The following is a 24,122-nucleotide window of genomic DNA, read 5'->3' as shown; positions in this document are numbered from 1 at the left end:
CCTGCAAAAGGAGCAGGAGTTGTCCATTCGGCCCCTCGAGCCTGCAAAAGGAGCAGGAGTAGTCCATTCGGCCCCTCAAGCCTGAACTGAATATGATCGTAGCTGATTTTCCGACTCAACTCCACTTTTTCGCCTGCTTCCCGTATCTCTTGATTCCCTGAGAGATCAAGGGCGGGATTGTCCAGTCCGCCAGCTGCGTTTCCCTGCCCGTCGTGCCCCTCCGGCAGTGGGATTCTCCCTTCCCACAGTCGGCCAATGGGGTTTCCCATTGTGACCACCCGATACCATCGTGAAGCAGAGGATCCCGCCAACGGAGAATTCCGCTGAATCTCTCTCTACATCAGTCTTAAATATATTCAGCAACAGAGCATCAACAACCCTCCAGGTTGGGGAATTCCAGAGATTCAAAAACCTTTGACTAAAGAAATTTCTTTTCATCTTAGTTCTAAATGATTGACCCGATATCCTGAGACTATTATAGATAGAACAGTACAGCACAGAACAGGCCCTTCGGCCCTCGATGTTGTGCCGAGCCATGACCACCCTACTCAAACCCACGTATCCACCCTATACCCGTAACCCAACAACCCCCCCTTAACCTTACTTTTTATTGTAAGAAGTCTTACAACACCAGGTTAAAGTCCAACAGGTTTGTTTCAAACACGAGCTTTCGGAGCACGGCTCCTTCTTCAGGTGAATGGAAAGGCTTGTTCCAGCAGAGGGCAGCAGAGCAGAGCTACTGATCAGCTGTTCTGGGGAAATTTGCATACGTGCAGTGCGGTCAGCCTAAGTTGAAGGTGAATCTGCGAAGAAGACCCGAGGAGTTTGAGTGAAGGCAATCATCCAGCAGAGGGCAGCAGAGCAGAGCTACTGATCAGCTGTTCTGGGGAAATTTGCATACGTGCAGTGCGGTCAGCCTAAGTTGAAGGTGGTTTGTGGAGGGGCTGTTGGCAAGTGACAGTTTAAACCCGAAACACTTTGTGAGTGTTTCCCACCCTACCTCCTCCTCTAACCAACCCCCCCACCCCACGGTCGTTGGGAAGCGGGAGCAGGGACCTGTCGTGAAGGTGAGTGAGTGCCTTTAAATTTGCTTACCTTTCAGCGGGAGCAGGGTTTGAGGTAATATCAGGTAAGCTCTTCCTTTCTTTTTCTTTTTCTTGTTTTTTTTAAAATCTAGAGGTGATGTCAGGGAAGGCAGTACAATGCTCCTCCTGCAGAATGTTTGAGGTGAGGGACGCCGTCAGCGTCCCTGCTGATTTCATCTGTGGGAAGTGCACCCAACTCCAGCTCCTCAAAAACCGTGTTAGGGACCTGGAGCTTGAGCTGGATGAACTTCGGATCATTCGGGAGGCAGAGGGGGTCATAGATAGGAGCTTCAGGGAAGTAGTTACACCAAAGACTGGAGATAGATGGGTAACTGTCAGAGGGACTGGGAAGAAGCAGTCAGTGCAGGGACCCCCTGCGGTCGTTCCCCTGAGTAACAAGTATACCGTTTTGGATACTTGTGGGGGGGACGACTTACCAGGGGTAGGCCATGGGGTACGGGCCTCTGGCACGGAGTCTGTCCCTGTTGCTCAGAAGGGAAGGGGGGAAAGGAGTAGAACATTAGTAATTGGGGACTCAATAGTCAGGGGCACAGATAGGAGATTTTGTGGGAGCGAGAGAGACTCACGTTTGGTATGTTGCCTCCCAGGTGCAAGGGTAAGTGATGTCTCGGATCGTGTTTTCCGGGTCCTTAAGGGGGAGGGGGAGCAGCCCCAAGTCGTAGTCCACATTGGCACTAACGACATAGGTAGGAAAGGGGACAAGGATGTCAGGCAGGCCTTTAGGGAGCTAGGATGGAAGCTCAGAGCGAGAACAAACAGAGTTGTTATCTCTGGGTTGTAGCCCGTGCCACGTGATAGTGAGATGAGGAATAGGGAGAGAGAGCAATTAAACACGTGGCTACAGGGATGGTGCAGGCGGGAGGGATTCAGATTTCTGGATAACTGGGGCTCTTTCTGGGGAAGGTGGGACCTCTATAGACAGGATGGTCTACATCTGAACCTGAGGGGCACCAATATCCTGGGGGGGAGATTTGTTAGTGCTCTTTGGGGGGGTTTAAACTAATTCAGCAGGGGCATGGGAACCTGGATTGTAGTTTTGGGGTACGGGAGATTGAGAGTATAGAGGTCAGGAGCACAGATTTGACTTCGCAGGAGGGTGCCAGTGTTCAGGTAGGTGGTTTGAAGTGTGTCTACTTCAATGCCAGGAGTATACGAAATAAGGTAGGGGAACTGGCAGCATGGGTTGGTACCTGGGACTTCGATGTTGTGGCCATTTCAGAGACATGGATAGAGCAGGGACAGGAATGGTTGTTGCAGGTTCCGGGGTTTAGGTGTTTTAGTAAGCTCAGAGAAGGGGGCAAAAGAGGGGGAGGTGTGGCGCTGCTAGTCAAGGACAGTATTACGGTGGTGGAAAGGATGCTAGATGGGGACTCTTCTTCTGAGGTAGTATGGGCTGAGGTTAGAAACAGGAAAGGAGAGGTCACCCTGTTGGGAGTTTTCTATAGGCCACCTAATAGTTCTAGGGATGTAGAGGAAAGGATGGCGAAGATGATTCTGGAAAAGAGCGAAAGTAACAGGGTAGTTGTTATGGGAGACTTTAACTTTCCAAATATTGACTGGAAAAGATATAGTTCGAGTACATTAGATGGGTCATTCTTTGTACAATGTGTGCAGGAGGGTTTCCTGACACAATATGTTGACAGGCCAACAAGAGGCGAGGCCACATTGGATTTGGTTTTGGGTAATGAACCAGGCCAGGTGTTAGATCTGGAGGTAGGTGAGCACTTTGGAAACAGTGACCACAATTCGGTGACCTTTACATTAGTGATGGAAAGGGATAAGTATACCCCGCAGGGCAAGAGTTATAGCTGGGGGAAGGGCAATTATGATGCCATTAGACATGACTTAGGATGTGTTGGTTGGAGAAGTAAGCTGCAAGGGTTGGGCACACTGGATATGTGGAGCTTGTTCAAGGAACAGCTATTGCATGTTCTTGATAAGTACGTACCAGTCAGGCAGGGAGGAAGGGGTCGAGCGAGGGAACCGTGGTTTACCAAAGAAGTGGAATCTCTTGTTAAGAGGAAGAAGGAGGTCTATGTGAAGATGAGGCGTGAAGTTTCAGTTGGGGCGCTTGATAGTTACAAGGAAGCGAGGAAGGATCTAAAGAGAGAGCTGAGACGAGCAAGGAGGGGACATGAGAAGTCTTTGGCAGGTAGGATCAAGGAAAACCCAAAAGCTTTCTATAGGTATGTCAGGAATAAAAGAATGACTAGGGTAAGAGTAGGGCCAGTCAAGGACAGTGGTGGGAAGTTGTGTGTGGAGGCTGAGGAGATAAGCGAGATACTAAATGAATACTTTTCGTCAGTATTCACTCAAGAAAAAGATAATATTGTGGAGGAGAATGCTGAGACCCAGGCTATTAGAATAGATGGCATTGAGGTGCGTAGGGAAGAAGTGTTGGCAATTCTGGACAAGGTGAAAATAGATAAGTCCCCGGGGCCGGATGGGATTTATCCTAGGATTCTCTGGGAAGCCAGGGAAGAGATTGCTGAGCCTTTGGCTTTGATTTTTAGGTCATCATTGGCTACAGGAATAGTGCCAGAGGACTGGAGGATAGCAAATGTGGTCCCTTTGTTCAAGAAGGGGAGTAGAGATAACCCCGGTAACTATAGGCCGGTGAGCCTAACGTCTGTGGTGGGTAAAGTCTTGGAGAGGATTATAAAAGATACAATTTATAATCATCTAGATAGGAATAATATGATTAGGGACAGTCAGCATGGTTTTGTGAAGGGTAGGTCATGCCTCACAAACCTTATCGAGTTCTTTGAGAAGGTGACTGAACAGGTAGACCAGGGTAGAGCAGTTGATGTGGTGTATATGGATTTCAGTAAAGCATTTGATAAGGTTCCCCACGGTCGTCTATTGCAGAAAATACGGAGGCTGGGGATTGAGGGTGATTTAGAGATGTGGATCAGAAATTGGCTAGTTGAAAGAAGACAGAGAGTGGTAGTTGATGGGAAATGTTCAGAATGGAGTTCAGTTACGAGTGGCGTACCACAAGGATCTGTTCTGGGGCCGTTGCTGTTTGTCATTTTTATAAATGACCTAGAGGAGGGCGCAGAAGGTTGGGTGAGTAAATTTGCAGACGACACTAAAGTCGGTGGAGTTGTAGACAGTGCGGAAGGATGTTGCAGGTTACAGAGGGACATAGATAAGCTGCAGAGCTGGGCTGAGAGGTGGCAAATGGAGTTTAATGTGGAGAAGTGTGAGGTGATTCACTTTGGAAAGAATAACAGAAATGCGGAATATTTGGCTAATGGTAAAATTCTTGGTAGTGTGGATGAGCAGAGGGATCTCGGTGTCCATGTACATAGATCCCTGAAAGTTGCCACCCAGGTTGATAGGGTTGTGAAGAAGGCCTATGGTGTGTTGGCCTTTATTGGTAGAGGGATTGAGTTCCGGAGCCATGAGGTCATGTTGCAGTTGTACAAAACTCTGGTACGGCCGCATTTGGAGTATTGCGTACAGTTCTGGTTGCCTCATTATAGGAAGGACGTGGAAGCTTTGGAACGGGTGCAGAGGAGATTTACCAGGATGTTGCCTGGTATGGAGGGAAAATCTTATGAGGAAAGGCTGATGGACTTGAGGTTGTTTTCGTTAGAGAGAAGAAGGTTAAGAGGTGACTTAATAGAGGCATACAAAATGATCAGAGGGTTAGATAGGGTGGACAGCGAGAGCCTTCTCCCGCGGATGGAGGTGGCTAGCACGAGGGGACATAGCCTTAAATTGAGGGGTAATAGATATAGGACAGAGGTCAGAGGTGGGTTTTTTACGCAAAGAGTGGTGAGGCCGTGGAATGCCCTACCTGCAACAGTAGTGAACTCGCCAACATTGAGGGCATTTAAAAATTTATTGGATAAGCATATGGATGATAAGGGCATAGTGTAGGTTAGATGGCCTTTAGATTTTTTCCATGTCGGTGCAACATCGAGGGCCGAAGGGCCTGTACTGCGCTGTATCGTTCTATGTTCTATGTTCTATGTTCTATGTTCTAAATGTTTATATAGACACAGTCAGAGATGCCCCGGAATGCGAGCACCTGCAGGCAATCAAATCATCAAAGATGCAGAGAGAGAGGTAACTCCAGGTTAAAGAGGTGTTGTAAGACTTCTTACTGTGCTCACCCCAGTCCAACGCCGGCATCTCCACATCATTACTTTTTATTAGGACACTACGGGCAATTTAGCATGGCAATCTAGCAAACAACCTCTTCTGACAGTGTCCGACCCAACAAAATCCTGTATGTTCAAACACGATCGCCTCACATTCTTCTAATCTCCAGAGAATATCGGCCTGATTCATTCAGCTTCTGATCATAGGACAACCCATTCATCTCAGGAAAGAATCCAGTGAGCCTCATTACACTGCTTCCCTAACTATGGAGTACAAAACTGTGCCCGGGGCCCCAAGGCACCAAAGCCCTGTACAATTGCATCAAGATGAACCTATTCTTGTATTCCAATCCCTTTACAATGTGCCATTTGACTTCCTAATTATTTGTTGGAGCTACATGCTAATTGTGTGTTCCTTGTACAAATACGGTCAAGTCTCTCTGAACGTCAATCATTTGTTGTGTGCCTTTTAAATAATAGTCTGCTTTTCCATTCTACAAAAGTTTTGCCCCCTCTCTATGGGCACGATCTAACCAAATAAAAAGAGTTCATTCTGGGCTGGATTAGAGGGATAGTCAAGTGGCAGGAATGACCCCGCTATCTAATGGTACATTTTTTTTACAGGCCTCAATTGGGAAAGCTGTGCTGAGGCTGCACTCAGTCACATTTCGTGCTCGAAGATCTCTGACAAGCGGAGCTCCTCAGCCCAGGATGCATGTTTTAATTTAAAGACCCAACTCACCTTTTGGGAGCTCCTCAAATCCCCCTGCACCCTACCTCATAGGGGCAGGGCACCCCCGGGCCCGATCCCGGGGTGGGCACCTTGGCAACGCCAGCCTGACACCCTGGGCCATTCAGCCCATCAAGTCTGCACCGACCCTCTGAAGGAGAAGCCTACCCAGGCCTACTCCTCTCCCTGTAACCTGACCTAACCTTTTTGGACACTGAAGAGTAATTGATCGTGGCCAATCCACCTAACCCGCACATCTTTGGACTGTGGGAGGAAACCGGAGCACCCGGAGGGAACCCACGCAGACACTGGGAGAACGTGCAGGCTCCACACGGTCACCGGTATTGGACCCGGGTCTCTGGACCTGTGAGACAACAGTGCCAACCACCGTGTCCACCCCTTGAAAGAGGTGGGGCTGGATTCTCTGTCCCACGACACCCAGATTGATTTTCCCGATGGAGCCAGGCACTGACCCAATCACGATTATCCAACGCCTGCTGGTACTTGGATCGAGGTCCACCACCGCGTGCCAGTGGGAGTATCTTAATTACCTAAATAGGTCTTAATGACCTATTTGCATCCATTTAGCGGGATTGGCACCCTATGTTCCAGCCCTCCGCGATTCTCCGGTCCCCTGGGCTGGGAACCACGTGGACGCGGATCACTTGCGGTTTCTGCTAGCATGGCCCTGGCACGGTGGACCTCGTGGTGGGCTAAGAGGGTAACTCCTTAACGGAGGGTCAACTCCATTTAGGAGTTACCCAGAGTCCATCTGAGAGCCACCTTACCCCCACGCCATAATGCACTAGCTGCCCACCCCTCCTCTACCAGACCCCCTGCCCCCTCCGGGACCACTTAATAGGGAGATCCCCCCCTCCCCCACCCCCCCCCCCCCCCAGGAGCCCTTGAATAGGACCGCCCTAGAGACACCTGCAATAGGGAGACCCCCCCGAGGGGACCATGATGAGGGAGACCCCCCCCCAGGGATCCCATGAATAGGAAGATCCTCCCAGGGACCCCCTAACTGAAGGAACCTTCCTCCCAGGGACCCCCTAACTAAAGGGACCCTCCCACATGGAATCCTTAACTAGATGGACCCCTGTCTGGAAGCTAGAGAGAAGTCCAGACAGGGGTAGTGAGAGAAATTCCAACTGTAAAACTTACCTGGATGCTCCACATGTCCATTTCTCAAAGGAGAACAGCTGTGACCCGTGTTTCAACCCCGCAGATCCATTAGCTGTATAACATTCAGAACTTTCTAGTAGTGGGCTATAGATAGCTTCCACAAACCAGCTTCAGCCTTGATCCGTCCATCTCCCTTCATGGATTAGTGACTCTAAGTGGTGAAATCCCAGTGTTTACAAACACTGACCACATCAAAGAGAGGTAAGTTCATTGCAATCACAAGCTTGAGTGATTGGAATGCATTGAGTGCCTGGCTGGGGGACTTCACTATTTAGCCGCCCACTCAAAATGGCGGCCAGATAGCAGGATTCCCTCAGGAACATCTCATATTGGGGCAGCATGGTAGCATAGTGGTTATCACTGTGGCTTCACAGCGCCATGGTCCCAGGATCGATTCCCGCTTGGGTTACTCTACGAGGAGTCTGCACATTCTCCCCGTGTCTGTGCGGGTTTGCTCCGGGTGCTCCGGTTTTGTCCCACAGTCCAAAGATGTGCAGCTTAGGTGGATTGGCCAGGATAAATTGCCCTTAGGTTAGATGGGGTTGCTGTGTTACAGGGATGGGGTGGAGGTGTGGGCTTGGGTAGGGTGCTCTTTCCAAGAGCCGGTGCAGACTCGATGGCTGAATGGCCTCCTTCTGCACTGTAAATTCTACGGTATTCCTCGCCAAGGAATATGGAATTGCATCCCGATTTTGTAAAATCGGTTGCAATTCTCCTCCGGTGGGAGAGCGTACCCAAAAGTAGAACCACCCGTGATCTTTCAGTAAGATCATCTCTCATTCTTCTCACTTCCATTGAACACAGGCCCAGCCTGTCCAATCTTTCTTCATAAGATTAAACCCCCACATCCCACTGCCTCCATCCCAGATATCAGTCTGTGTGCATGGAGGTGGCTCCTAACCTCTCTGTGTTAAATCAGTGAGCCCTCCTCACTGACTGCACCAACCAGAGCAAATTGTTTATTCTCTTTCTCACATTTATCAAATCTCTTCACAGTTTAAAAAAACCTTTATTAAATTGAAGTTTTATTCACTATTATCCAAAGAAACGTTAAGACCATGGTGTGTTTAGCAGCTGGGCAGAGATGGGAAAATATCACCACAAGGAGAGTTTCGTGATTCTGTAACAAAGACCCAACAGAGTGGAAAAAAGAAAATTCAATACATTTTTGAGACACAGGCCAGGCATGACTCTGGGGAGAAAGCAGAGCAGTGGATTTAGATTTGGATTAGTGTAACAAAGAACCAGCAGGGACAATGGACATGATAACCTCCTCCTGTGCTGTGAGTCTCTGTGATTCAGTTTTGAACTGAATGTACGGCCTACACATTACAGCTTATATCTGGCATGGAACTTGCTCAAATTGCTAGCGTGTGGTGCCACCAGGTGTCCCCCTGTGGCATTGTAGCCATTTAAATGTTTAGATGACAGTCAGCGTTGGTGTTTCTCTGTCATCCAAGTGAGCAGTACCCTAATCCCGTATGTCCACCCTGTCTCCATAGTCCTTTCAAATGCTTCTGCAACCTGTTCTTAACTGTTGAAACTCTGGTTTTACATTTCACAATCCATCGTCCGTGGGCATCTCTTTCTGCTGGAGGGATGATATTTGGTTAGCGTGACTGCCAATGTGAGGCAGGGCAAGCAGGCAAGCCGGACTGAACCTGCACCACTGGCATCATTCTGCACCAGCACACTTGCTCGCCAGCCAACTGTGGTAACCAACCACAACCCTCGGTCTAAACACATTTCTCCTGCCCTCTGTTTTAAATCTATTACATTTAACCTTACCCCTTAATTCCTGACCTCCCAACCCAGTATTCCATTAACGTTATTAATGTCCTTATCCCTTTTATTAATAACAATAATAATAATTTTATTGAACTTTTATTTTCACAAGTATGAAGTTACTGTGAAAAGACCCTAGTCGCCACATTCCGGCGCCTTTTCGGGTAAGCTGGTACAGGAATTGAACCCGCGCTGCTGGCCTTGTTCTGCATCATAAACCAGCTGAGGTGTATCACAAACCACTGAGCTAAACCAGCCCTGAGGTGCAGCTTTTAATGTTTGGCTAAATTGAACGCCTAAATCCCTCTGCTTTTCCACATTAACCAGGCTTCCATCAGTCAAAGTATAATCATTATTAATTTATTGTAGGGCAGCACGGTGGCCTAGTGGTTAGCACAACCGCCTCACGGCGCTGAGGTCCCAGGTTCGATCCCGGCTCTGGGTCACTGTCCGTGTGGAGTTTGCACATTCTCCCCGTGTCTGCGTGGGTTTCGCCCCCACAACTCAAAAATGTGCAGAGTAGGTGGATTGGCCATGTTAAATTGCCCCTTAATTGGAAAAAAAATAATTGGGTAATCTAAATCTTTTTTTTAAAAATTATTAATTTATTGTCAGACCTTGTGACATTAGACCCAATTTTCCAGTTTTATTTTACTCCTACACCATTTTATTTCCAACCCCTGGCTGTCTCTTTTGATCCTCAGGATAATATTGTGCCTCCAGTTTTAGTCTCCTAAGGTCTATACACCTTCGGAGAGATCTTGTGGCACAGTGGGTGGTGTCCCAACCTCTGAACCAGGATTTCCGGATCCGAGTCCCACCCCAGGACTTGATGTCCAAGGAAAGTGGGTTTGTAACGGGGCCAAACAGGCTGTGAATCAACCTGCAAAATTCTTCCAAACACACACGGCAAGTGCTGGCGGTAAGAGTGAGAGAGATTCCTCGTCAGCCATGGGATGGAAACAATGTTGGAGCCTCTACCATCACTCTCCATAGCCCCAGACCGCAACATGCTGTTGCCACAGCAACTCGGACTCCCAGAGTGAGCTATAGCACGTCACAGACTTGGAAAGTGTTCATTAAGGGGACACGGGTTGTGGCTTGAGCCTACGTTTATACAGTTCTTGCTCTCTGTTTTATTCCTTGTGTCTGAATAAAGCTCATAGTCTCATAGTTGAAGTAGATGCTTTATTGTGTGAGTTTGTTCTCTCTCCAGGCCTTATACTATGTTACATCTGAGCTGCCTGTCTGTGTCCTGCTCACCAGCTGCCGTTACTGTGAAAAGTGCCCCTTGACTTCCTGTTTTGTCTAGTATATGCATCTCTGGTGCTCCCTCTAGTGGTTACTTAGTTGTGGTGTATTTACATGAATCCCTTGTGTATATACAGTGATGCATATCACTACATCCTCCCTTTTGTGTACATATTTTCTGTACATTGTTAAAGAAAATTGTACAAAACATGTAGATAAATGATGATATTGATGATTATAAAAAGCCAATTAATATTTATGAGTCAATCCAGAAAAACATTTATGAGTACAACTTTATGAATTTATTCGATGTTTTTTTTCTTATTCTGTTGTTGACGTGGTGATGTTGATATTGTAATATCTTTGTGAATGTCGTCAGTGTTCTTGTTTTTAAGTAACCAACAAGTCATCACGAGGTGTTCGAATGGTCGAACCCTGATGTTGGCTGACATGGACGTTTTTCTTGTGTATATACAGTGATAAATATCAGTACGCTCTCATGTGAGCCAGGATATTCACCACACAATTCTCAGTCTAGCCCTCAGCAGCACCAATGGAGGGGAGTTTAAGTTCTGCCATTCTGTTCTGCAGGGAGCACTGGGTACACAGGATCTGGGCCAGGTGCACTTTGAACCAATCAAGGACAAACTCGGCAATGTTTTGATTCTAACCATCAAGGAGCTCCGTCCATCACAGGTGCTGGAGAATGTCCGATGGATTGCACTTTCAAAGCTTCATAACTATCGGAAATCTGTCTCTGCTTTCGAGAGCTTCACTGCCCTGGACCAGCTCTTCATGACCCTGAAGGTGATAATCTTAACTACTGAAATGTTCAAAGGCGGTCAGGATTAACAGGTGTTGCAGTTTCATTATTATCCTCATTACTTTTATCTTTTCTAAAGATGTGCAGATTAGGTGGGATTACGAGGGTAGGGGACCTGGGTAGATGCCCTTTCAGAGGGTCGGTGCAGACTCGATGGGCTGAATGGCCTGCTTCTGCACTGTAGGGATTCTATGGATTATATTCCTCACTACATCCCTCATTAGTTTCTCATTCTATTCCTCATTAGTTTCTCATTCTATTCCTCATTAGTTTCTCATTCTATTCCTCATTAGTTTCTCATTCTATTCCTCATTAGTTTCTCATTCTATTCCTCATTAGTTTCTCATTCTATTCCTCATTAGTTTCTCATTCTATTCCTCATTAGTTTCTCATTCTATTCCTCATTAGTTTCTCATTCTATTCCTCATTAGTTTCTCATTCTATTCCTCATTAGTTTCTCATTCTATTCCTCATTAGTTTCTCATTCTATTCCTCATTAGTTTCTCATTCTATTCCTAGTTGCCCAGGTGCCAATTATATGTTTGTTTCAGCATGGGCCTAAATTCCAACCCCGTCACAACAGGAATAACCCATTTTAATAAGTGTAAAGTCGCCATAGTCCCAGGTGACCATAGGCTGCTTTCCCCTGGGAGTGGGGGTGCTGACTGGTGGTGACTTAACCTGAGGGTCACCACACCTCAGACGAGGGGTAAGGTTGAGAAGATGGGGCCTTCATGATTAACCTCAGCCAGTACAGGAATTGAACCCGCGCTGTTGGCCTCGCTCTGCGTCACAAACCAGTTGTCCAGCCAACTGAGCTAAACCGGCCTCCGGTTGCTTACTTTACTTTAATTTAAGTGGGTTAAATAGTGCAGCACAAAGGGGGCGATTCTCCGCTCCGCGGACCAAGTGCCCGCGCAGTCGTGAACGCCGTCGCGTTTCACGGTGGTGCAAACAGTGCCCGGGCACGTCCTATTCTGGCCCCCGCAAGGGGCCAGCACGGTGCTGGAGCGGTTCATGCCGCTCCAGCCTCTGTACGCGGCGCCAAATGGGCGCTGCGCCAACCCGCGTATGTGCAGTTGGGGCAGCTCAATCCTGCGCATGCCCAGGTGGGGCAGCTCAATCCTACGCATGCGCAGTTGGGCCAGCTCAATCCTGCGCATGCGCAGTTGGGGCAGCTCAATCCTGCGCATGCGCAGTTTGGCCAGCTCAATCCTGCGCATGCGTAGTTGGGCCAGCTCAATCCTGCGCATGCGCAGTTGGGGCAGATCAATCCTGCGCATGCGCAGTTGGGCCAGCTCAATCCTGCGCATGCGCAGTTGGGCCGCGTCATCCTGTGAATGCGCGGGGAACTTCCTACGCGCGCCGGCCCTGACGCAATATGGCATGGGTGTTCAGGGCCGGCCGCGGCGGAATGTAGGCCTGAGGGGGGGAGAGGCCGGCCCGCCGATCAGTGGGCCCCGATCGCGGACCAGACCCCTTCGAAATCCACCCCCCCCAGTGAAGGAGCCCCCCTCCCCCCCCCCCCAACACACAGGCCGCCCCCCAAGTGTTCCCACAGAGTTCCCGCCGGCAGTGATCAGGGGTGGACGGCGCCGGTGGGACCCTGTCATGTCGGAGCGGCCGCTTGGCCCATCTGGGTTGGGGAATCGCCGCTCGCCGTTTGCGGCAATTCTCCGAGTGGCTTGGCACGATTTGCGCGCCGCGGATTTTGGGGGGGTGGGAGAATCGCGTGCGGGGGTCGTGGCGGTGTGGCATGATTCGCACGCCGCCCCGGCGATGCTCCCACTCGGCGGGGCGGGGAAAATACCGCCCAAAGTGTTAAATTGACATGCTGGACAGTCTGCTGCAGAGGACATTAACCCACTTCAGGAATGTTTGCTCTGAGCTTCAACTTACAAATGCTCTTTATTATTGGGCTTACAACTTTACAACAAATTTCACAGAGGAAATCCCTTATCTCCCCCCCCCCCCCCCCAGCTTCCCAAGTCTAATCCTGGGTTCATGGAAAGAAAGACAAATAATCCAACTAATTTGGCTCGTTGTTCTGAAAGATCTGCTGCAATCGCTCTGCCGCTGACTCAATCTCACCCTCTCTACCTTTCGACAAAAAACATTTCAAAGTTTTCCTCTGCCTTCCCCCAAGATGGGCAAGCAGGTGCACATAAAAATAACCCTGCCTTTATTTTGTTTTCCCCACTCCCTAGGGTCTTATTAAACTCCTCTACTCTGTTCCTCCATCCTTGACGTAATGGGTATGAGCTCCTCATTGACTTATTTGCCACAGAGGTTGAGACCAGCATTCAACTCTGCCTGCTGACCCCTACCTAACCTGTCCTTGGTCTCCCCTCGGCCCAAGCGCTGAAACTGTCTTTTTCTCTGTCTCTCTACTTTTTTGTGCTATCTCCCCTCGGGCTCCTTCTGAGCAAATCTTGGAAGCACATTCTGCTCCATTAACCCTTTCTCACCACAATACTGACCACCCTTGCTAACCCATTGGCTCGTCTCCTTCGGCATGCCCTCCCTCCTTCACCATTATCATTACTTCCCCCTCAAAATAACTCGCCCTCGACTGTTCTGTCCTCAGAGACAGCCAGGTTGGTAGTTACAGGGGCGGGCCCTCTGGGGTGCCCTCGTGGGGAGGGGAATTCCCCTTATGTGTGGTGGAGGGGGGGCCCACCTTGCCAGAGTGACAGCACAAACCATGGCCTCAGATTCTCTGCACAGTGCCAGAGAATCTGGAGTGAAAACGCGGCTGTGCCTCTGTAGAGAGACACGTCTGAACCTGACGCCGCCAGATTTGGGGAAAATTTTCACCCATTGTGTCCAGTCCCTGTTACAAACCCCACCCCGCACCCCGGCCACTGGAACAGACTGGGTGTCTTTTTCAACCCTTAAACTTTGTCATAAAGCTGGCCTGCATCCACCTCCCAGTATTGCCCTTTAAGCTCCCACCTCACCTTGTCTGAAGGCCCATGCCTTTGTCACCTCCAGAATTGACCATTGTTATGACCCCCTGAGCTAGGGTGTGGTCAATCCACTTGACTCAGAGTCGCAACAAAATTGAAATTAATAATTAATTCATAGAGAAACACACAAAGTCTTTGGCCCTTAGCTACCCAATAACAACTGTCACCAGGTTTGTAAATTTAAACATAATTAAGTTTATTAATAACAGTTGCTATAATTAAATATGCAGCAATACAAGGGGCGATTCTCCGAGCCCCGCGCCGGGCCGGAGAATCGCCGCAACCGCGCCACGACACCCCGACGCCGGTGCACGATTCTCCGGGTTGCGGAGAATCGGTGCCATTTGCGGCAGCACATTTGTCACGGCGCGAGCCGTGGGCTGCTGGAATCGGCACGGCTGCCGATTCTCCGGCCCTGATGGCCCGAGGGGCCGTGCAGATCCGACAGAGTCCCGCTGGCGCCGTTCACCCCGGTCGGTGGGGGGGGGGCGGCCTGTGTGGGGGGCCCCCGGTCGGGTCCCACCGATCAGCGAGCCGGCCTCTCCCCCCCCCCCCCCCCTCCCGGGCCTACTTTCTGGCGCGGCCAGCCCCTAAACACCGACACCATGTTGAGTGGGGGCCAGCACGCTAAAGAAGTCCCCCGCACATGTGCAGGTTGGCGCAGCCAATTTGCCGCCGGGAAAGGAGGCTGCAGCAGCGTGAACCGTTCCAGCGCTGTGCTGGCCTCCTGTGGGGGCCAGAATCGGTCATACCCGGGCCCGGTTCCCGACAGCGTTTCACGACGGCGCGAACATTTGGGCTCCATATTGGAGAATCGTCCCACAAAGTTAGCTATTATCCAATTCCTAACCCTCCACTTAAGCTCTTCCAACCCTCTACAAATACACAAGACAAACAAACACAGAGGGGAGGAGAGGGATAAAATAGTAAATAAAAGTAAAAGGTGTGTCTTTGTTTCAGTTGGTCGTCCTTAAGCACACTTTCCTACAAACCAATGTTTCAGGTCGAGGTCTGTGTTTTCTGCCTGTAATAGTTTTCACTGTAGAGGGAGAGCGAGAGAGATAGGGAGGGAGGGAGGGAGAGAGAGAGAAAGAGAGAGAGAGATTTCAGCTCATTCTGCCACGTGCTTCTTGACATGTCCCAAGTCCCGTTCCACTCCCACCCTGTCCATCCTTGAACCACATTGTTCTCCCAATGTTGTTTGATACAGATGGTATGACTGGTGATTATTAGACAAATTGAGGTCCATTGTAACTCACTGAAATTAACAGGACGGGTAACCACGTCATTCCCTGGAACGGGTAGTGAGTCTCTTCCCAAGAAAACAGGTGGGATATGGACACAGTGTGCCAGAAGGTGAATCCAGGGTGTTGTACTGGTTGGTACTGTCCGGCGGAGATTAAAACCAGAATTCCATTCCGTCAGATAGGTTCCTGTTCTGGTGATCCGGATTATGATGAACCCTGCATACTCTCCAGTCCAGGAAGAACATATAACCCAGTTTTGTGCGGTGGATGGAGTGAAGGGGTACCTCATTTATTTGTTCACAAGAATAAACCACATTGACCCTGTTCTTTTTCTTCTTTTCCAGGACAAAATGGATTACCACCTGAGAGTTAACCAGGCCTTACCACCAGGCCTCTACCTCGGTTACTTAAAACTCTTCAGCTCTGTGGATCAGATTAAAGTCCTCGTCCCTTATCGGGTGCCAAACATTCTCTGTCACACCAAGATACGGGACAACAAAAATGTATCCAGGTATTGGGAATGATTGGGAGTTTTCTCTATATAACCTCAGACCGTCAGTTCCTCAATCTCCCCCTCTTTTTTAATTCCATATTTTGTCGCTCTGACATTGATCCCACCTCCCTTGATTGCCCCGTGTGCGGTGTGTCGGTCCCGCGTGCTCTGACCTGAATTGCTGCCGCCCTCTTCCTCCGTACTATTGTAAGGTTGTGCCTGTTGTCCGGAGAGTATTTCCCACCCAAGATCCCAGGCTCTAGGGCTGCCGAACCAAAGGGAATCTCCTGGATGCCACTTCCGGCGACCCAGAATCCAGCAATTGGTTAATGGAGAGTGTTTCTGCTTTAGGGTTGGTGTGTGTGGGGGGGGCGGGGGTTGCAAAGTGGATGCACTTGTTGAGTGATCAATGGTGCCAAGCAGTGGGGGTTGGGGTAGTTTGCGGGCAGACCAGGAGTACCACCGACCAGAACTGGCACCATTACCTCAGACACTTGGACTCCTGGCTGACGGGGTACACGCCCATCAGCCAAATGCAGCTCCCAGTGTTCCGTACGCAGAGAAACCTGAGGTTCATAGAACATAGAACAGTACAGCACAGAACAGACCCTTCGGCCCTCAATGTTGTGCCGAGCCATGATCACCCTACTCAAACCCACGTATCCACCCTATACCCGTAACCCAACAACCCCCCCCCCCCCCCTTAACCTTACTTTTATTAGGACACTACGGGCAATTTAGCATGGCCAATCCACCTAACCCGCACATCTTTGGACAGTGGGAGGAAACCGGAGCACCCGGAGGAAACCCACGCACACAGGGGGAGGACGTGCAGACTCCACACAGACAGTGACCCAGCTGGGAATCGAACCTGGGACCCTGGAGCTGTGAAGCATTTATGCTAACCACCATGCTACCCTGCTGCCCCTGCTGTTCCTTCAGTTTTATTGTGAGCACCAAGAGATTGCAGAATCTGCAAGACCACTTGATATTGAATAGGGCAAGGGCTATAGTTTTAACCCAGTAAACCATAGGGCTGATCTTCATACAGAATGGATAACAGAATGGAGACTAAATACCTGGAATCATTTAAGGGATAATTGGATGTTGCTCTTGGGGGAACTTTGGATCATTTTAGATGAATAAATCGAGATGGACCGAATGAGATGTGCTACCGAAGGGCAGCATGGTAGTACAGTTGCTTCACAGCTCCAAGGTCCCAGGTTCGATTCCCGGCTTGGGTCACTGTCTGTGTGGAGTCTGCACGTTCTCCCCGTGTCTGCGTGGGTTTCCTCCGGGTGCTCCTGTTTCCTCCCACAGTCCAAAGACGTGCAGGTTAGGTGGATTGGCCAAGCTAAATTGCCCTTAGCATCCAAAAAGGTTAGGTTGGGTTACGGGGATGGGATGGGCTTAGGTAGGGAGCTCCTTCCAAAGGCCGGTGCAGACTCGATGGGCCAAATGGCCTCCTTCTGCACTGTAAATTCTATGACTCTATGAATGCCCTTTCCTCTCCTGTGAACTCCGCCATCTTGTTTTACTCTCGAGGTTCACAACGGTATCGCTTCATAATCTGGTGGAACTGTGGTAATGTCACTGGACTAGTTATCCAGAGGCCCAGGATAATCCTCTGGGGGACATGGGTTCAAATCCCACCATGGCAGCTGGTGGAGTTTAAATTCAATTCATAAAATCTGCAAGTGAAAGCTAGTCTTAGTAATGGTGACCATGATAACCATCAAGCCCATCTGGTTCACCTGCCTTAGAGAGGAAATCTGCTACGACCAACACGTAACTCCAGAGCCAGGCTGACTGTTAACTGTCCTGTGAAATGGCCCAGCAAGCCACTGAGTTTCAGCGTAATTGGGGATGGGCAACAATTGCTGTCCCTGCCAGCAACACCCACATCACATGAAAGAATAATGATCCCTCTATTAAGATTTGTTAATGTTGCTTATTAACTCACAAGCTGAACTTCTGCCGAAACACCCTTTTGCATTATTTAAATACTATAATTAAGCAATATATTTGCATCCTGGCCTCACACACCTTAGCTCAGACAACCCGGCTCAGACAATCATCACCAGTTAACCTTCCCATCTGACCATCAGCCAACATAACTTCAGACAAGCTAATCCAGACATGTTGTCCTCTGGGTAATCCTCTGGTCTTTCTGCATCGTTTCCCAATTGGACACTGCCGACGAGGCTGGCAGGTCGGTGTGTGACAGACACATTGGGCGCGATTCTCCGCAAATGCGGAGAGTCGTGAAGGCTGCCATGAAAACGGCCGTGTTTCACGGCAGCCTCCGCGCTCCCGCCCGGGACCCAATTCAGCTCCCCGGTCGGGGCTAGCATCGCGGCCCCGTGAACTACGGCATCGCGGGCTTAACGAATTTCGCTAAGCCCGCGTGCCAAAGTTAGCAACGGCTGACGCATATGATGACGTCAGCCGCGCATGAGCGGATTGGACGACTCCAACCCGCGCATGCGCAGATGACGTCATCCGCGCATATGCGTCAGACCCGCGCATGCGTGGTCCGTAATGCCCCTCAGCCGCCTCGCGGACTGAACCAGCGGGGTGGCGGAGTAACAAAGAGTGCGCGGGGTAAGCACCCGCTGCCCACGATCGGTGGGCACCGATCGCGGGCCCATGCCACCCTTAGCACGGCCATGGTGCGGCCGTGCCAATCGGTGGCATGGTTGTGCAGAACGGCACTTTGGCGCCATTTTCACGAACTTGTATAGCAGGTGTATTCAAATTCTTGAAAACGGCCGTAAAGGCCTTGGAAATCGGCCCATCGGCCAGGGGAGAATCGCTGCTCGCCGTAAAAAAATGGCGAGCAGCGATTCGTGTCGGGGGGCGGGCGTGGGGGGGGGGGGGGGGGGGGGGAGAATAGCGGGAGGGCGTCGGACCAGCGTCGCCGTAAAAATTTGCGCCGCCCGCTATTCTCCGCCCCGTCGTGAGTGCGGAGAATCGCGGCCATTATTGTGCCTGCAGAGGTGTGAAGAAAACAGGTTTGTAAACAGTGTTAGGCAGTCTGTGTCAAATAGATACATAACAATTTCAAACTCATCCAGAAATGCTGCAGAAGAACGTTGCCATCCCTCACGCCGTTAGAACATAGAACATAGAACAGTACAGCACAGAACAGGCCCTTCGGCCCTCAATGTTGTGCCGAGCCATGATCACCCTACTCAAACCCACGTATCCACCCTATACCCATAACCCAACAACCCCCCCCCCCCCCCTTAACCTTACTTTTATTAGGACACTACGGGCAATTTAGCATGGCCAATCCACCTAACCCGCACATCTTTGGACTGTGGGAGGAAACCGGAGCACCCGGAGGAAACCCACGCACACAGGGGGAGGACGTGCAGACTCCACACAGACAGTGACCCAGCCGGGAATCGAACCTGGGACCCTGGAGCTGTGAAGCATTTATGCTAACCACCATGCTACCCTGCTGCCGTTGATTCAGTGATATATTTACCAGCTTGTTTTCACAGTTCCAGCAGATGAACAGCCCATCTCAGTCTAGACTCTGTTCCATGCTCAAGGACTGCAGGGTGGCACAGTGGCTAGCACTACTACCTCACAGCGGCGGAACCTGGGTTCGATTCCAGGTGACTGTGTGGAGTCTGCACCCGTGTCTGCGTGGGTTTCCTCCAGATGCTCCAGCTTCCTCCCACAGTCCAAAGATGCGCAGGTTAGGTGAATTGACCATGCTAAAATTGCCCCTAATTGTCCAAAGATGTGCACGTTAGGTTGGGTTACAGGGTTATGGGATAGGGCAGGGGTGTGCGCCTAAGTAGGATGCTCTTCAGAGGGTTGGTGCAGAATCGATGGGCCAATTGGCCTCCTTCTGCACTGTAGGGATTCTGGGTTTCAGTGTCTGTCTGAGTGAAAGGCCTTTATTGAATTGATTGTAAGATGGTAACTTCCAGAGCTTCCCTCACAGCAGAGGTCACATGACCACAGTGAGCCAGACAGGACAGGTAGTAATGTTGCATTTCAGAACCCAAACCAACTCTAGTGACATACCTCATCCCATTTTGCTGATTGCAGGGAGGAGTGGGAGTGGCTACGAAATGTGTCATCTCCGACTGATTCCACCGCCACAGAGGGGAACGGAGGGTGCTCCGTGTATTCTTTCCTGGAAGGCCTACGTACAGCGGTGAAAACCCTCCTCCAGCAACTGGACGTGCCCCTTGGTCAGGTAACCAATAGCTACCTACAATTTTCACATCAAAACAATGACTTCCTTTAGCCAGTGAGGACAACCTGAGCATTGGATGGGATAACTTTTATCAAATGCTTGTCGATTTAAATGGGAAGTAGGCCTGTCAGTATCTGGAAACGTTCACCTGAAGAAGGAGCAGTGCTCCGAAAGCTAGTGATTTGAAACAAACCTATTGGACTTTAACCTGGTGTTGTAAGACTTCTTACTGTGCCCATCCCAGTCCAACGCCAGCATCTTCACATCACAGTATCTGGAAAGAGGCAGATAACGTCAAGGTAGAGAACTGGTGCTAAGTATCTCTGAAATGATTCAAACCCCCTATACTCCTGAAATGTGGAACTCTCTCTCCGCTTAAAAGAGAGCTGTTGAAGTTGGAGGTTGATTAACAGTTTTGCCAGTGGGTACCAGTCAAGTGGGCTGATTTGAAGTGGTGTCAATCTCCTTGAGAGTTCAGTGCAGGTAGCACCGATCAAGAGGGCTATTTTGTCCTGTACATGGTGTTGAGCTTCTTGAGTGTTGTTGGAGCTGCACCCATCCAGGTAAGTGGAGGGTATTCCCTCACAGTCCTAACTTGTGCCTTGTAGATGGTGGACAGACTTTGAGGAGTCAGGAGGTGAGTTCCTCACCCCAGAATTCCCAGCTTCTGACCTGCTCTTGTAACCACAGTATTTACGGAGTTGGTCCAGTTGAATTTCTGGTCAGCTACTGTCGGCCATGCCTGTTTGTGCTCCTGCGTCACCCTCACTATCGTTGGGTTTATACACTTCAGAGCAAAATCGGAACCTGAAACCTTTACTTTGCTTTTAGGCTATGGATTTTCGTCTGTACACACAGGAAGTGCTGGAGTTTGGAGAGGCCGTCTCCTTCCTTTTGTTGCTGCCTCCCTCAGATGATGTATGCTCAGCCCCAGGACAGGATGGACATCCTTCGGGGTTTCTGACCCTGCCACTTCAGATCTTCGAGCTTGGTGGGTAAGGCCATTGGGAACTGATCTACACCCACATACAGCATAGGTACAGGAGGGGACCATTCAGCCCCTTGAGTCTGTTCCACCATTCAGCTAGAACAAGCTTCTTAGCTCCCATTCACCCACCCGGATTCCAAAACCTTTAATACCCAGACCCAACATGAAACCAGGAAATGTTGGATTCCTCAGATGCTGAGATTGGTTAATGCAGCACTAGGTGGATCGACACAAGATCTTACTCATCTGCATCTCTCATTCTTTCTCCCAGACAGGAACCTTTTAATATCAAGTGAGTTTTGGCAGTTTCAATGCAGTTCTACGGACCTACAGCAAAAAGAAATAGTCCTAATATGTGCGTTCCATCCAGGAATTCCGGATGGTCAGCGTGGGAAAGATGGTCCAGTGTGGAATGCTGTCCCGGGCTGGGGAGTGAGACGCATTTGTTAGGGTTAACCATAGTAAGCCACAAAGGTGGCTCCACTTCAAAGGCACTTGATCAGCTGTGAAGCACTTTGGGGATGCCCCGAGGTTGGGAAAGGCGCTATATAAATGCGGGTCTTTCTTATCTCCGATCTGGTATGGAAATCAGGAAGATTATTCAAATCAGGACCACTGACCTCATTTTCAAAAAGAAATTGAAGACAAATGCCAAAACTAGCGATGGATTTGTTGCCATGCAACATCCCTATGTAAATCCTGGTGAGCCGAGAACTAGGTTTGCAGTTTCAGGATGGTGGGAAAGGGGGGACTGAGGTGAGGAAAGTAGAGTGTTAAAATGAAATCGAAGATGATCAGAGGAGTTTAAAAATAGGAACTTGGGTATAAAAGTAGGTCATTCAGCAACTTAAGACATTTCCGCTGTTCAACTAAATCATGGCTGATCTGCATCTTAATTCCATCTCGCACGGTGGCACAGTGGTTAGCACTGCTGCCTCACGCCGCTCAGACCCGGGTTCGATCCCAGCCCAGGGTCACTGTCCATGTCACCTTCTCCCGTGTCTGCATGGGTCACACCCGCACAGCCCAAAAGATGTGCAGGGTAAGTGGATTGGCCACGCTAAATTGCCCCTTAATTAGAAAGAAAAAGAATTGCGTACTCCAAATTAATTTTTTTAAGTTCCATCTTGCTACCTTTGCACAAGGACATGCTGAATAGCCTCTTGTGCTGTATCCTTCCATGATTTCACAGGAAGAAACCTTTTCCATTAGACCATAAGAGGTAGGAGCCGGAGGTAGGCCATTCGGCCCATTGATTCTGCTCCTCCATTCGGTGAAATCATGAATAGATCATCCTCAACTCCACTTTCCCGCTTTATCCCTGTGGTAACTTGAGACCACAGATTAGGTAGTCAAATGCGTTCTTTAAAAAAAGGAACTCCTTCATATAAATAAATAACAAAGTTTGACAATAATGGCAATGACTGTGAAAACAGGAGCTCTAGTAAAACAGGTCTTGCCTATGAGTCACGTCATGCAGACTGCCAAAGCCCGCCAAAAGCATGCACATGTTCAGAACCCTCAACAGATGCCAGTAAAACAATTACATAGGAGAATGAAAACTGCACTCCAAATGACACTCTGTAAGAATCCCCATAACCCTTGTTTCTGTCACTGATTACAAGTCTCCCTATCTCAGCCCTCTGCGGTAAGGAATTCCACAGATTCACTACCTTCAGAGAAGAAATTCCTCCTCATCTCTGTCTTAAATGGGTGACTTCCGGTGAGAAAGTCCAAAGCAAGAAGATGTAATCTTAAAAGTTAAAGATAGGCCATGTTAATCGTATATTAATTGTATTTAATAGTTTGCAGGTGATGAACTTCAACTGGGGATTCACATGTGCCACTATAAATAGTAACAGAGAAAAGTGATAGGAACTGGGTTAGGGGATGCATATTTATAATATGTATCTCTGTAAATAAATGCTGATAAAATTGTGTAAAGATCGGCTCCAGTTCTATGCTTCACCATCTAGATTTCTAAATATAACAGGTTGCACCGGGTTTAGGGCAACACGGCAGCATTGTGGATAGCACAATTGTTTCACAGCTCCAGGGTCCCAGGTTCGATTCCGGCTTGGGTCACTGTCTGTGCGGAGTCTGCACATCCTCCCCGTGTGTGCGTGGGTTGCCTCCGGGTGCTCCGGTTTCCTCCCACAGTCCAAAGATGTGCAGGTTAGGTGGATTGGCCGTGATAAATTGCCCTGAGTGTCCAAAAATTGCCCTTAGTGTTGGGTGGGGTTACTGGGGATAGGGTGGAGGTGTTGACCTTGGGTAGGGTGCTCTTTCCAAGAGCCGGTGCAGACTCGATGGGCCGAATGGCCTCCTTCTGCACTGTAAATTCTATGATGTCACATCAAAGGAATTCACATCCATTTGATGATTCACATCAAAGGAAGTTAGTTGAAGTTCGGAACTCCCTCCGGCAAAATGCTGTTGGAGCTGCAGAGGAGTCAATTGAAAATGTGAAAATTTAAGATTGATAGATTTTTTGTTCGGTAAGGGCATGAGAACTATGGAATGAAAGAGCCCAGAATGCTTCAGTTCATGATGACAGCACTGTTTCCTTGAAAGAGATATCCATTGGTCTCAGTTCCCTGCTTTGTCCTATTGCCACTTCAAGTATACATTCAACCCGTTGGGGAGGTGGTCCTAGAGGCCCAGGCTAATGCACCGGGGCAGAGGTTCAACTCCCACCCCAGCAGCTCATAGAATTGTTCAATTCACTTCATAAATTGTGGAATGTAAAGCAAATCAGTAATGGTGGCCATGACCACTGATTGTCGTAAAACTCCATCTGGTTCAGTAACGTCCCATTACGTAAGGAAATCTGCCATCATTAACCCAGTCTGGCACACATGTGACTCCAGACCTGCAGCAATGTGGTCGACTCTGAAGCCACTCAGTTGAAGGGAAATTAAGCATCGAATGCTGACATTGCCAGGAGAAATCCGCAATCAGATCCCGTATGAAGGCATCTCGCTGCGATTATTCTGCATCGCTGTCATTCCACCCTCTATCCAGTTTGCATTTCAAACTTGTGTCAACCCCAGGCCTTCACCCTGCCTTTACCAATGGTCATGTTGACTCAATTTTCAGTTCACCTCAAACTCCAGGCGATGCTGGGATTTCAATTTTCCTCTCAACAAAACCCGTAGTTCTTTCTCTGTCTGCCGGTTGAAAACACTTTCACCACATTTTAAAAGCTGTCACC

At 49.3% G+C, this 24,122-nt stretch overlaps 1 protein-coding gene across 8 annotated transcripts in view; it reads left to right on the top strand.

Annotated features, from left to right (window-relative positions):
- Positions 1–24,122, top strand: part of LOC119956443 (ankyrin repeat and fibronectin type-III domain-containing protein 1-like) — a 320,281-nt gene that overhangs the window by 284,500 nt on the left and 11,659 nt on the right. For all 8 annotated transcript variants that reach the window (XM_038783684.1, XM_038783685.1, XM_038783680.1 and 5 more), the window contains 4 exons: positions 10,761–10,976; positions 15,553–15,719; positions 19,770–19,920; positions 20,752–20,911. In XM_038783684.1, coding sequence (XP_038639612.1) covers positions 10,761–10,976; positions 15,553–15,719; positions 19,770–19,920; positions 20,752–20,911 — 694 coding nt within the window. The remainder of the gene's footprint in view (positions 1–10,760; positions 10,977–15,552; positions 15,720–19,769; positions 19,921–20,751; positions 20,912–24,122) is intronic.

Source organism: Scyliorhinus canicula, chromosome 23 (genome assembly GCF_902713615.1).
Source record: "Scyliorhinus canicula chromosome 23, sScyCan1.1, whole genome shotgun sequence".
Classification (NCBI taxonomy): Eukaryota; Metazoa; Chordata; class Chondrichthyes; order Carcharhiniformes; family Scyliorhinidae; genus Scyliorhinus; species Scyliorhinus canicula.
This window is presented reverse-complemented; position numbering and strand designations above follow the sequence as displayed.